The sequence below is a fragment of the Populus nigra genome, chromosome 3 (assembly GCF_951802175.1).
Source record: "Populus nigra chromosome 3, ddPopNigr1.1, whole genome shotgun sequence".
NCBI lineage: Eukaryota > Viridiplantae > Streptophyta > Magnoliopsida > Malpighiales > Salicaceae > Populus > Populus nigra.
In genome coordinates this window covers 2,518,619-2,533,860 of record NC_084854.1, presented here as the reverse complement: position 1 = coordinate 2,533,860, position 15,242 = coordinate 2,518,619, and the positions used below count along the sequence as shown (strand labels likewise).

The 15,242-nt window shown below is 39.3% G+C and overlaps 1 protein-coding gene across 1 annotated transcript; it reads right to left on the bottom strand.

The window, feature by feature from the left end:
- Nucleotides 1–4,930: 4,930 nt before the first annotated feature.
- LOC133688305 (uncharacterized) lies at nt 4,931–6,433 on the bottom strand. The gene has a single exon (XM_062107742.1). It carries the CDS (start codon nt 6,431–6,433, stop codon nt 4,931–4,933), a length of 1,503 nt encoding a protein of 500 aa, XP_061963726.1.
- Nucleotides 6,434–15,242: the final 8,809 nt, after the last annotated feature.

Below are 15,242 nucleotides of genomic sequence, written 5' to 3'. Positions count from 1 at the left end.
TTTTTCTTCTCTTTTTTTTTTGAAATATTTCGAAGAAAACCAGGTATTTTAATACCGGACTTGTATCTTACAATGTAAGTATACAACCCAATATCGAGCAAACTTGGTAGAAAAATATTTAAGAAAATCACAAATTTTTGAAATGATGTTTTTTTTAAATTTAGATTTTTTTTAATTTTTGAAATTTTTTTGGAAAAAAAAAAAAAAGAAAATAATACACTGCATGAACAGTAGACATGAATTATAATTCACGTCTACTGTTCATGCGTGAACAGTAGACGTGAATTATAATTCACGTCCACTGTTCACTCAGTGAACAGAGACGGCGAAGAAGAAGCGGAAGGGGAGGAAAGTATTACCTGGCGTGGAGGAGTTGGCAGCCTGGCCGGCGGAGCGCGGTGCAACTGGAGGTGGTGAGGCCGGCGGCGTGCACTGGTCACGGCTGGAAGAAGAAGGAAACGAGTCCTGCAGAGGAGAAGGAAAGCTCACGGCTGGAGCTGTTGGTGTGGCTGAGGAGAGAACTGCTACCCCGGCTGCCTTTGGGAAGGAAGAGAGCTTCTGGGAAAGGTGGTGGATGCTAGCTCTGCTGTCGCCGCCGCTGCTGGAGTCCCGGTGGCAGAGGAGAAGATTTTTACAGAGGAGAGAGGGAGAGAAGCGGTGCAACTGTCACGTGAGATGGTTTTATGGCTACTGGAGGTGGGGATGATGGTGAGAAGCCAGGTGATGAAGGTGGTGGTGGCTGAAGGCCACGGTGGAGAGAGAAAGCAGAAAAAGGATTGTTTGCAGGAAAAATGAATACAGAAGGCTGGTTTTCGGCCAACTTTGAGCTCCGTTTTCTCCGTCCTCTGAGCATAAAAATTGCTCCTATTTATAGGGCTGGAAAGAGGGTAATCTTGTCTTCAATGTGGAAAAACTCTCAGCCCTTGATTCGACTCGAGTAATCCAAGCCGTTGGTTCAAAGTGTGCACCTCGAGCTGCCAAATTTTGGCAATCCAAGGCTGCAGACTGAACGAGGTGGCCACTTTGGGCCAATAAACGAAGCCGTTTCAAAGTTTTTCGACCCGACCGGACCATTCTCAAGGATAAAGGGGTTTCTTGTGGACATTTTGGTGCACGGGTTGTCGGATTTGGAGGAAGAAACGAGGCCGAAAATGCTCCTTAAAGTCTGCCACTCGGGCAGTTTCGCGGGGAAGATGATGAACAGTGACCCGTTTTTTTTTTTTTTTTTTTTTTTTTTTTTTTTTTTGCAAAAACTTGGTAAAAATTAAATTAGGTCTTTCAAAATTCCAATATTTCAATTAAGTTCAAATTAGGCCCCCAAACTTAATTTTTCACCGATTAAGACCTCAAATTAATTTTGACCCGCTTAAAGTGTAATTAAGTCCTTGTACTTAATTAACTCCTTCAATTGGACCTAAATTAATTCTTGAACATAATTAAAATTCAATTTGGCCCATGATTAAATCAAATTGGCCCATTAAAAATTTAATTATGTCATTAGACTTAATTTTTATGCAAATTCGTCCAATGCTCATTTAATTTGACCTTTGAATTTGCATTTTTCTATTTTTGCGCATAACAGCGTACATTTGGGCCTCCGAAAATTGCAGCTTGATTTTTGCCTATTTTTGCAGCCTTTCTTGGTCAGCTTTCTCCGCATTGCCAGCCTCTATTTTATTATTTTTTTTTATTTTGATTATTTTATTTTTTGGAAAAAAAAACGAATTTTGGGGAATCACCCAAAATTGGGTGATGACAGCTGCCCCCCTCTTTACAATGCTTATGGTAGAAAGTCTCGTAAGAGACTTTAGATAATAAGCGTTGTAAAGAAGAAAAAAAGGATGAGATATGGTTGACTCATCTTGTTGAGGAATGATGAATCCTCTTGAGGGTTAGAGAGCGCACTCGAAAGGAGGTAAGGTTAGAAAAACACACTACCTAAAAGGTTAAGACTCGAGGGAGCTCTTAAAAAGAGGCAGGGTTGGACAACGCACTATCTAAGATGGTTGATGGCTCTAAGGCACATTCAAAAGAGGAGGCAGGGTTAGAAAACACACTACCTAAGGTGGTTGATGGCTCTAAGGCGCACTAAAAAGGAAGGCAGAGTTAGAAAACTCACTACCTAAGGTGTGATGGCTCGAAGGCACATTAAAAAGGAGGTATGGTCGGAAAACACACTACCTAAGGTGATTGTTGGCTCTAAGGCACACTTAAAAGAGGAGGTATGGTTAGAAAACTCACTACCTAAGATGGTTAATGGCTTGAAGGCACACTAAAAGGAGGTATGGTTAGAAAACACACTACCTAAGATGGTTGGTGGCTCGAAGGCACACTAAAAGGAGGTATGGTTGGAAAACACGCTACCTAAGGTGTGATGGCTCGAAGGCACACTAAGAAAGGAGGCAGGGTTGGAAAACACGCTACCTAAGGTGTGATGGCTCGAAGGCACATTAAAAAGGAGGTATGGTTGGAAAACACCCTACCTAAGGTGTGATGGCTCGAAGGCACATTAAAAAGGAGGTATGGTTGGAAAACACACTACCTAAGGTGTGATGGCTCGAAGGCACATTAAAAAGGAGGTGCGGTTGGAAAACACATTACCTAAGGTGTTTGTTGGCTCTAAGGCACATTAAAAAGGAGGTACGGTTGGAAGACACGCTACCTAAGGTGTGATGGCTCGAAGGCACATTAAAAGGAGGTATGGTTGGAAAACACACTACCTAAGATGTGAAGGCTCGAAAGCACATTAAAAAGGAGGTAGGTTTGGAAAATACGCTACCTAAGGTGTTTGAAGGCTCTAAGGCGCACTCAAAAGGAAGTAAGGCTCGAAAGCCCACTCGAAAGAGGAGGTAGGGTTAGAGGACACGCTACCTAAGATGTGAGGGCACGAAGGCCCACTTAAAAATGGAGGCAAGGTTAGAAAACACACTACCTAAATGATGAGGGCTTAACAACCTGCTCAAAAGAGGTGATGATGAGACACTAATATGTCAAGGTTGAAAGTAATGCATCATGATCAATATGCATGTATACTTACCTGAGAAATGTAGGTCCCTTTTTTTTCTTCATGGAGTTCTCCTTTCTTCATGGAGTTCTGATTTTCTCAAAAGTTTGAGTCTCTGATAGTAAGCTTCGATGGCTCTTTTCGCTCTTGCTTACTCGAGCCATATCTTGTGATTTTGACCTCTAGGAAGGACTGAATACCATCACACTTCTTTGTCCTCCACCCCTTTACCTCAAGGGTTGCCAATTTTGCCCAACATTTTTCCTAGAAAGGGAAAAGGGAATCATGAAGCCGACTCTACCAGATGTTTTTGATTGCCGCCTAGCTTGATCATGCCCCCAAGTATTCAAATCAGGTTTGAGGATGAGGCTAGGTGAAGGAAGGTCTAGTTATTTACAAGGAATTGTTTCCATGATGAATTTTTGGAATTTCAAAGCTATTCCAGACACAGAAATCATTTTGATGTTTGTTGAAAGCAAACTCATTCTGAAGAAAATCAAGTGATTCCTATTGAGAGGTTTTCAGATGTGATGAAAACTTTTGGTTTTGATTTTGGTGAAAAATATGAAGTGACATTTGGATGGTCACAAAAGTTTGGAATATCAATTTGAGGGTTATTGAGAACTGTCTTTCGACGAAAATGTGAAGAAGTGACATCTGGTTGGTCACAAAAGGGTTGAAATGTCAATTTGAGGGTTATTGAGAACCGTCTTTCAAAGCATTCATTTTATTTGCATGAATAATGATTTTGTTTCGCATGAGAAAGCACTGCCTACCGATCCAAATTGCTTGCCTTTGATCAGAAAGGGCTTGATTAGGCCCGTAATGTAGGCTTGGGCTCTTGGCTATAGAGAAAAGGATATTTGTAGGCTCAAAAGGTGTTTAAGGGACTTTAAGACTAAGGATCACTAGTGCTTATATCCCAACATTTTTTGTTCATACATTTCTGGACCTTGGAATTGATTTGTAAAATGGTCCACGGTGCCCCCCAGTGTTGGACTTGAGCTCTTTCTCTTTTCATTTGATTTTGAGCATCATTGCATTGGCTTGACTTTTTTATGCTCAGAATTTTGGATCCTTTGGATTTTGTTTTCATGCCCCCCAGCTTTGTATGGACACCCTCGATGATTGAGAATTTTCTTTTATGCCCCCCAGTATTGTTCGAGCACTTTCAATCGTTAAGGTTTTTCATGCCACCAAGAGTTATTTGGGCACTTTCAATCATTGAGGATTTTTTTGGCACTTGCCCCCCAGTGTAGGGTGTGATCCTAGCTAAGGTTATTTTTCAAGGAAAATGCATTAGGCTCAAAAGGGGATTGCAAAGGACATATTTCAGCCTTGTGAAAGGATTATCAAAGATGGCCTTTCTTCATCTCAAATGCATGCATTTAGGATCGGTAAGCCTTGCTTTCATGCGAGTATGCAGAGTGATTTCTCATTAGTCATGCAAATAAAACTCAGCTTTTAGAGTCACTTCATTCTGTTGTTTTTTTTTGGGTTTTTTTAGGTGTATGGTTACCTCTCTAAGGAATCACCTGAATTTTCAGAACTCGTTTATTTGAACAGACACCAACATGATTTCTGTTTTTGTACTAAACTTTGATTTCCCAAAAATCCTTGTGAAAACATGCATAGTTTTGGAAGAAAGGGGAAACACGCCCAAAGATTCTTGGCGCAATGGTTTCATGTTTAAAGGTTATGTTCAATGTGTTATTTGCATGAAACAACAAAAAAATGAAGGCATGTCATGAACACAGGAAAACACATGATTTTATTAACAGGAAAGGCTCATTTGAGAGAGAAAGTCTTATGGCATTATGAGCTAAATTGCTAATAAGACTAAAACAGGTTGAAACAGACATGATCAAACAAAAGGAAATAATTGGGTAGGCTCCATCTTCCCATTCTATAGCAGAACTTGGTCCTCTATCCTTGAGAGTGCACATTTCCTTTTTCACACCTTGCTCTTGCCATCAGTGCTTTGAGGTTTTCGGAGCATTCCACCTCCAATGCATTCACCGATCCGGTACCTGAAGCATGATTGGGTAAACGGTTCGAACTCACGTTTGGAGTTCCTTCGAAGGTTATCCATCCAGCTTTAATCAAATGCATGAGCCTCTTCTTGAAGGCACTGCAAGTATGAATGTTGTGTCCCGCAGCACCAGCATGGTACTCGCAAGTGAGGTCAGGCTTGTACCAGTTGGGGTAAGGTGGTTGCAAAGGTGTCAAAGGTTCTGGAGCTATATGCCCGATGCTCAGTAGCTTTTGGTACATCTCATTTAAGGGCAACGGTAATGGAGGTAGTTGCTCTTGGACTCTTTGGTGTTTGGTTTGAGGCTTAGGTTTTCTTGTGAGGAATGTAGGGCTGAGATTGATGTTAGAAATTTGGGGTGAAGGGGATGGAGTGTGATAGTTCTGGAATGGGTTCTTCCTACCCCTATATCCACTTTCAACATAGTCAACCTCTTTCTTTTTATCTTCAAAGCCTCTTTTCTCCACAGATGCAGAGATTCTACCACTCTTTACTCCTTGCTCTATGCGTTCAGCTACTGCCACAGCGTCAGTAAATTGTTGGGCCGAACTACCAATCACATGCTCGTAGTATGGGTCTTTGAGCGTGTTGGCAAATAGAGTGACCATCTCTTTATCCAGGAGTGGAGGATGTACTTGAGCAGCTAGGTCTCTCCACCTTTGAGCATATTCCCTTATGCTTTCCATGTCCCTTTTCTCTAAGTTGGACAAACTGGTTCTGTCAGGAGTGATGTCCATATTATACTTGTATTGCTTGACAAAAGCATCCACCAAGTCTTTCCATCTTTGGATCTTGGTGTTGTCCAATCTCATGTACCAGTTTAATGCCGCCCCACTTAAGCTATCTTGGAAAAAATGCATCAGTAGTTTTTCATCATGTACTACTTCTGCCATTTTGTTACAGTAGGATTTGAGATGAGTTGTGGGGCATTGTGTCCCAATATATTTGATAAATTCAGGAACACGAAATTTCTTCGGGACAACCACATTTGGGACCAAGCACATTTCTACTGCTCGTACTGGATCGTACAAGTCTACCCTCTCAATGGCTCTGATTCGGGCTTCTAGCGCTGCCATCTTATCAATGTTATCAGATGACTTGGTCTTGTGGGACTTATTGGCAAATGCATCTATGACTGTGGGGGTTGGTGCTGGTGGCATTGAGTGCACAAAAGCTGGATTGTGTGGAGGTTCATGACCATGTTCACTCATTGTTTCTTCGAGTTGAACTGTTGCTGGAGGTTGAACAAAAATAGCAGGCCGGTTGGAAGGACCTTCACCAGAGGCATTTCTAAGTGTTTGCTCAAGTAAGCTAGTGAGGCGAGCCACGCTTGCTTTCAGAGATTCTAACTCTTCTTGGAAATGGGCGTCACGGTGAGCACGCTCTTCACCTTCCATGTTTTGTGTTCAGAGTCGGGTGTTATAGGCTATTTGGGGACCTATATTTCAACCTGTTGCATGTATGTATGTTATTTACAATGGATGGATGTATGTGTGTGGATGCAAATGTAGGTACACCCATGCAAAATGAATATGTAAGGGGTTCATGCTCTAAAGGAAGGTTTTAGGTCATTACATGATGGGTAGACTTTCTACCTAGTCTTAAAAGGGTCTATGAACTGCCCAGTGACCACCTCACGTGAAGGCAGTATAGGGGTTTACAAGGAATGGTTGGGACACATTGTGACCGCCATTACCGAGTAAACACTCAGTTTATAGTTGGATGTTTCACGAATCTGAACCCCGACTGAAAGTCATGAGGCAGACCGCTACTCCCCACCTAATCCTAGAATTGGGTTTATTCGCAAAATTAAAATGCATGCTAAAGCAGTAAAAATGCGAGCTAAAATTAAAGACCAACAAAAGGAAAACAATCAAACAATCAATGCTTAGTCCGACCAGACATGGCTTTCCCCAGTGGAGTCGCCATTCTGTCGCACGTCAAAAAAAATCCGCGCGACGTCGGCTGGCGATTTTTTTTATTATTATTGTTGGTTTTGCTTGGTTCTTTGGAGTCGCCACCTAGTATTATGGTCACTAGGAACCTATGGTCTGCGAGAGTCTGAGTAAGGGACTGGTTGTGCAAGGGGAAGACGCATCACCCCCAGTGCACCCTACCTAAGGTAAGCTGCATTGTTGTTTGATTATTTTTCTAGGTCAAGGTTCTATTCGTTGGTCTTTTCTAAAGTTCAAGGCAGATCTCCCTTCATGAGGGAGTCTCTACCTTATTGGGTCAAATCCTAACCATTCTAAAGTCTGAATTTTAAAATTGCTTTTATTTACACCTTGTATCTTTAATACCCGAGAGTGTACTTTATCGTGTAATTTTACACCCCACAAATATTAAAGTCTACATCTGGATCCTAGAAAAAAAAAGTTGAAATAAAAGTTTTTGACATTTTGGCCAAACCCTAACAGATGATCATAAACTAGTTATGATATCCATTTTTTTATTTTTTAAAACATGAGAAAGATGCAATTTTTTATATTTTTTTTGAAAACAAACATGCTTGGAAAATTATTTAGGACCTGGCCGTATGCAATAAAATATTTTTTTTTGAAATTTTTCTTCTCTTTTTTTTTTGAAATATTTCGAAGAAAACCAGGTATTTTAATACCGGACTTGTATCTTACAATGTAAGTATACAACCCAATATCGAGCAAACTTGGTAGAAAAATATTTAAGAAAATCACAAATTTTTGAAATGATGTTTTTTTTAAATTTAGATTTTTTTTAATTTTTGAAATTTTTTTGGAAAAAAAAAAAAAAGAAAATAATACACTGCATGAACAGTAGACATGAATTATAATTCACGTCTACTGTTCATGCGTGAACAGTAGACGTGAATTATAATTCACGTCCACTGTTCACTCAGTGAACAGAGACGGCGAAGAAGAAGCGGAAGGGGAGGAAAGTATTACCTGGCGTGGAGGAGTTGGCAGCCTGGCCGGCGGAGCGCGGTGCAACTGGAGGTGGTGAGGCCGGCGGCGTGCACTGGTCACGGCTGGAAGAAGAAGGAAACGAGTCCTGCAGAGGAGAAGGAAAGCTCACGGCTGGAGCTGTTGGTGTGGCTGAGGAGAGAACTGCTACCCCGGCTGCCTTTGGGAAGGAAGAGAGCTTCTGGGAAAGGTGGTGGATGCTAGCTCTGCTGTCGCCGCCGCTGCTGGAGTCCCGGTGGCAGAGGAGAAGATTTTTACAGAGGAGAGAGGGAGAGAAGCGGTGCAACTGTCACGTGAGATGGTTTTATGGCTACTGGAGGTGGGGATGATGGTGAGAAGCCAGGTGATGAAGGTGGTGGTGGCTGAAGGCCACGGTGGAGAGAGAAAGCAGAAAAAGGATTGTTTGCAGGAAAAATGAATACAGAAGGCTGGTTTTCGGCCAACTTTGAGCTCCGTTTTCTCCGTCCTCTGAGCATAAAAATTGCTCCTATTTATAGGGCTGGAAAGAGGGTAATCTTGTCTTCAATGTGGAAAAACTCTCAGCCCTTGATTCGACTCGAGTAATCCAAGCCGTTGGTTCAAAGTGTGCACCTCGAGCTGCCAAATTTTGGCAATCCAAGGCTGCAGACTGAACGAGGTGGCCACTTTGGGCCAATAAACGAAGCCGTTTCAAAGTTTTTCGACCCGACCGGACCATTCTCAAGGATAAAGGGGTTTCTTGTGGACATTTTGGTGCACGGGTTGTCGGATTTGGAGGAAGAAACGAGGCCGAAAATGCTCCTTAAAGTCTGCCACTCGGGCAGTTTCGCGGGGAAGATGATGAACAGTGACCCGTTTTTTTTTTTTTTTTTTTTTTTTTTTTTTTTTTTGCAAAAACTTGGTAAAAATTAAATTAGGTCTTTCAAAATTCCAATATTTCAATTAAGTTCAAATTAGGCCCCCAAACTTAATTTTTCACCGATTAAGACCTCAAATTAATTTTGACCCGCTTAAAGTGTAATTAAGTCCTTGTACTTAATTAACTCCTTCAATTGGACCTAAATTAATTCTTGAACATAATTAAAATTCAATTTGGCCCATGATTAAATCAAATTGGCCCATTAAAAATTTAATTATGTCATTAGACTTAATTTTTATGCAAATTCGTCCAATGCTCATTTAATTTGACCTTTGAATTTGCATTTTTCTATTTTTGCGCATAACAGCGTACATTTGGGCCTCCGAAAATTGCAGCTTGATTTTTGCCTATTTTTGCAGCCTTTCTTGGTCAGCTTTCTCCGCATTGCCAGCCTCTATTTTATTATTTTTTTTTATTTTGATTATTTTATTTTTTGGAAAAAAAAACGAATTTTGGGGAATCACCCAAAATTGGGTGATGACAACAGAAATGACTCGATGTTCGTTAAAATGATATGAGGTGACCAAACAAATTTTGAACTCACACATGAACTTGAACCACACACCATGTAGCTAATTTTAGCAGTACATATAATGACATGTAGTGGATTCGGTAGTTATAGACTCGTGAATCATGATTCTTACAAGTCCAAATCATTACACTGGACGAGGTTAAAATTTATTAGTTTTAACCGACCTTGCTTGAAATGAGAAAAGGCCCTTTTTGTTATGCCTTCACTTTCTAAAGATTATATCCCTTGTAGTTCCCATTTGAGCCTGATAGAATATTTCTTTCAAGAAACCCTGATCAGGATCACATCCCACACTTGGGGTAAATGAGAGATATTTTGAAGACATTGATAGAATTAATGGATAAAGGGAAGGCTTAGAATAAAAGTCCAATGATTGAGAAAGAGCAAGGAGAAGAAAAGCCATAGACTGAGGGTCATCCAAGGAAACTTTGAGGAAGGCTATGTAAAAGAAAAAAAAAAGAGTGGAATGGAAAGAGAATGCCTATCAATTCTAAGAAGGACAAAAAAAGTTTCAATTAAAGAAAGGCACAGCAAATGCTAAAAGTCAACACCAAAAAAATCGAGTTTCATGTCTTTTTGTGTGTCTAGGATAAAGCCTTTAGTGTCCTAAAAAACTTAGATTAGGTATTCATCAAGAAAAAAGTTGGATTTGCATTATAACTCATGTTAAAAAAAATTTGATTAAGCTAACATGGTTATATGTCATTTCCTCTACAAACACAACAAGAGAAAGAGAGTTGATGAATAGTTGATGTTGATTCTAAGTCTTTGAAACCTTCAAACATCTTTTGAGCCTGATTTTTCATTTTTTTCATAGCCATAAACCATAGCCTGTATTACGTGCTTTAAAAAGCCCTTTTAATCAAGTAAGCAATCTGAACCGATAAATGGTGATCTCAAAACTTGAAGAGTTGTTCCATAAGGGTCGTGACTTTATGACTCAAGCTACTGATTTTTCGGTGCTAAAAAGGAAAACAACCATTTCATGATAAAGCCTCGAGTTTTGACTCGGGTACCTTGTTTTTCTTGAAATTCACAAAAGGTCACCTCATCGCAGACTATCAAATGACACACCTAAGATCAAAGATTAAAATTGACACAAAGAACGATAGAAAGAACTCTTTTAATCTTATAACGGGTTATTTCTGTTTTCAAAATACAAGACAATCAAAAGACTACATTGAATAGCATATGTTGGATCTTTGACCAAAGAAACTTGATTTTCAAAAATACTTTCAAAAACAAACATCACTTTGATTTCATTTTAACAATTAGACTCGAATAGGCATGACCTTTGAAATATGAGAGTTGATTCCAAAACAAGAAAGATTGTCAAACAAGAACATCGATCGAGTTCATAAAATCCTGGACATAAATGACATCAACACTTCCCGACACTCATTGAAAAAGTGACCACCTAGGCGCAATATATTGGATCTTGAGAAGGAAAAAAACAGTATTCAGATTAGCTGGGGGCAAAGAAAGATGATCGAATGATGAATCAGTAAAGAGCATACTCAGATCAATCGAGGGCAAAAACAGTTCATGATCCAGTAAACCTCAACAACAATGGAGGGTAGATATGTACTTGAAGGACATCTTTATATATTCATATTGGATTACCTTTTAAAACATAGTTATGACTCCCGACATATGTTATCGCGCAGTTGCATTCGAATGAATATCGAAAGGATGCACTCCACCAAGACTGATTATGGGATAATGTTGCATTTGAAGGACAGTTTCACATCTTTATTTGGGTTTAACCTGTTGCTACCCAATTTTTTACCCACGTTTTGATAAATTTTTCAAAAATAAAAAAATAAAAAATAATAAGGGTTTACATATGGCGATAATATAAAGCATTAGGGCTAATATTAAGGAAGCAATATGTCAAGAAGATAATTATTGAATCATATATAATTACTGTAATATAAAAAACCATAGATATATGATTTGATTCGTGCTAATTATGAAAAATAATCACTGCAATATAAAATACCATATACATAGGATTTGTTGGTGCTGGTTATAGAAGACAATCTTTGCAATAATTATTGCAATACTTCTTTAAATAGCACATGTAGAGATTTTCTATATAAGTGAACCTTCAGCCATATGCACTGGAGGAGAAAAATTTACAGGAACAGAGAGAGAAACAAAAATTTAAGGAAACACAAAAAAACCCTAACCCTAACCTTATTTCTCTAGCAAAGAAGCCGTAACCTCGACTCATCTTTGAAAAATAAAAACAACGAAGCAGCCCCTCCCTTTGAAGAAACTAAGGATCTCTCTCTGGCCAGACACTGTCCCCTCTCCCTTTCACCAGAACCCCCATTCCCCTTTTAGTCGTTCCATCATCGCCATCTCTCCTCAAAAACACAGCAGCTCCCCTTTCTGTTAGTCCCCCATCTCCATTCTTCCCTTGCAAACCAGAGAACCCCATTAAAACCACCTCCCCGATTTCCTTATCTCGCTCTTCCCGACAGCCCACTCATTTCCATTTCCTTATGACAAGAACGAGAGAGAGAGAGAGAGAGAGAGCACCCAAAACCAGTCCCTCTCCTAGCCATTCCCCTATCTCAGCCATTTCTTCCTCTACACCCGAAGCAGCCCTCTCTGTCAATGTAGCCCCAGACCGGCCTCCACCAAGCCCCACAACAACAACAACCATTTCTTCTCAGTAAAGACAAAGCGGGAAGCACGGGAAAGAAAACCAGAGAACAAACGGGCAAAGAAGAACACAACAAGGATGAGCAGAAGGAAAGAAGACAAATAAAAGAAAACATAGAGGGACCACCAGCACGCCATCGCCTTCGTCCCTTCGTTTCTGTCTCTAATTTCTTCTCCTCCAACGGTGCAACTTTTTCTTCCATAGGTATTAGTCGAAGCAGCAGTCCACAGGAAAATAGAGAAAGAGCAAGAAAACACAGAGGGAAGAACATCCATTCTGTCGACACATCACACCTTCATCATCATGTTCATCGTCTCTAGAGAAAGCTTCGGCAAGAAGAGAAAGACAAAGACCAACACCAGTTACCAGCATTCGTCGTTGTCTTCAGAATCAGTGATGACCGGTTGTGCGCAAGAAACTGCAGCACCATCTCCTTCGCTCGTTTCAGTGCCAGGTAAGTTTTCATGCATTCTATTCACTTTGCATTTTAATTACACACCTATTGTGCATACCTTTTGTGTTTACTATTCAAGTGAATTATAATTCACTTGAACAGTAGCTGAGTTTTTTTGTGTCCACCCGGGTCACTTGCTTAGGCAAGTCACCTGGCCGGATCTACTAGTTTCATTTTTTTTCCAAAAAAAGAAAGAAAGAGAGAGATTAATGATTTTCTAACATATTTATTTTAAGGTCTGTATTTTTTTATATTATAAAAAAATATATCAATCTCGCATTTAGAATACCCGATTTTCAACGCAAATGTGACAAATATACATATATATCAAAAATGTTTTCATGCATACAACCAATACCCTAATATATTTTGAATTTTCTCTTTTAAAAAAAAAGCAAATATTTGAAGTTTAAAAGAAAATATGTTTTAGCATAGATTTCTTAAACACACAGAAATTATTTTCTTGCATTCTGGAATTTACAACATGTTTGTAAAACTTCAAAGGGTGTTGGTCAATATTCCAAAAAATATAAAAATCTTATTTTGAGGGGTATTCATCTATTATTCACCGTTAATGTTTAGATAAAGAAATCCCAAAGGGATGAATATCCAAAATATTATTGGGAATAACTTATTATTATTCGCTATTAATGTTTGGATAAAGAAACCCTAAGTGGTTAATTTCCAAAATATTTTTCTAAGAATAATAAGTCACCACACATTCTTGAAAGAAACCTCGATTATAATTGAGGACATTTCAATTTTTGACTCCACGGTTTACGAGCCGTGAAAGTATGAAACACTAAAGCAAAACGAGGCTTTTAAAGCGCTATAAATTTCCTTAGATCTCTAAATTTTTGTCCCTTCTCCTTGCGATTTACGAGTCGCAAAACTCTTGAAATACTAAAGGAAAACGAGTCACACATAGAATCTCCTTGGATTTCTATCTTAATAAATTTAGTCTGAATCAAACACAAATTTTAAGAGATCTGCATTAGTTCTCCTTGGTACTTTATAGACATATCTAAGTGTGTGATCCACATTGACCAAGGGCTCTTTCTTTTTAGACTTTCAGTCCAAGTTTGTTCATCATAGCAAAACGTATCCTAGGAAAACACTAACACTATAGCAATTATAAGGCAAACCAAACACCAAGCAGCTTACCTTAGGTAGGGCGTACTAGGGTTGCTAATATCTTCCCTTTACGCAACTAGTTCCTTGCCTTAGAATCTCTGAAAGACCAGTTAAGGTTCCTAGTGATCATAATACTAGGTGGCGCCTTCTTTTTACCCAAAAAACAACAAAGACCCCGAAATCAATCGAGGATCGCCGCGACGCCGCGCTCCGTTTGCGAGGGTGTGACATAACCTTTAAAACATGGCTCTAATTCCCAATAGATGTTATCATGCAATTGCATTTGAATGAATGTTGAAAAGATGTATACCACCAAGACTAACTGTGGGAGCATCTATTTTAAAGGTCAAGTGCGCACTTTATTGCATAAATATGGGTGATAAAAAGAACATCGTTGACGATGCTAATACACTTCCTTCCACAATCTGATTTGACAAGATAAGGGAATCCATTGAGAAGAACATTAAGCATACAACCACGAGTCTTTTACTACAAGCTATAAGATGCATGTATGGACGACTGCATAGTTCTCAAGAAGGCTGATGATAACATATACTTAAAAAGTATTGTTTTAATTGGAGGCAAGTTCATGACTAATTGGCAATCTAGAATGGGGTCGACCATAAAAAAAACCTCTTGACGAGTGTTGGCACGATATGCACAATCAATGAGAGAACAATTCTCGGGAGAATCCGGAAGAGGAATGATTGGTTAAGCTCATTCATGATGAATCAAGCCACATCACACTTGGGGGCATGGTCAAGCTTGATAAATAGCGAGAGAAGTAATCATCGCGGACAGCCAGAATGAGCACTGCACTTGCATTTAAATGGAAAGCTAGCATACAAATGAGCCAAACAGTCAGAAGAATAAAGAAAGCTTTGGAAAGTAAACAAAATCACCTTATGACGATGGACATCAAAGAGGATGGACCTCTATTTCAAATCAGGCAGGATGCATGCATATCATTTAAACTTAAAAAATTGCACAGATTTTTGAATTGTTACAGGAAAATCCTTAATAAAGCCCAGCAAGATTGTGGACAAAGAAAGAATCATTGAGTTAATGATAACAAAGAATCATAATTTTGACCCTAGAATAGGAAGAAGACGAGATAAACCCTGTTGTTAGTCAAATCTCAAAGAAACTAGAAGATCAATCATGTCATCAAGAGGAGTCTTCGAGTCAACCCTACAATCAAAAAGCGCCAAGTTTATCAGATTATCCTGTAAGGACTTCTCTAGCCAAGTCTTTTTGCCAGGTAAGTCACGTTCTATCATTTGGGTATGTAGCCCATTATAATAAGACCACCTTTCATCTTTCATTTGGGTAGGTCACCCATAACAATGAGACCACTTTCCACTTTTCACCTGCGTAGGTCACTCAATGAGACCACTTTCCATCTTTCATCTGAGTAAGTCGCCCATCACAATGAGACCATCTTCATCGGGTAGGTCACCCATTGTGTTTTATCTATAAATACAGTGGAAAATGTCAACATCATACGAGAGGAAAAAAAATTTAGGGAAAAAAAAAGGGGCAGATAATAGGGAGAAACAACAAAAAAAACCCTAA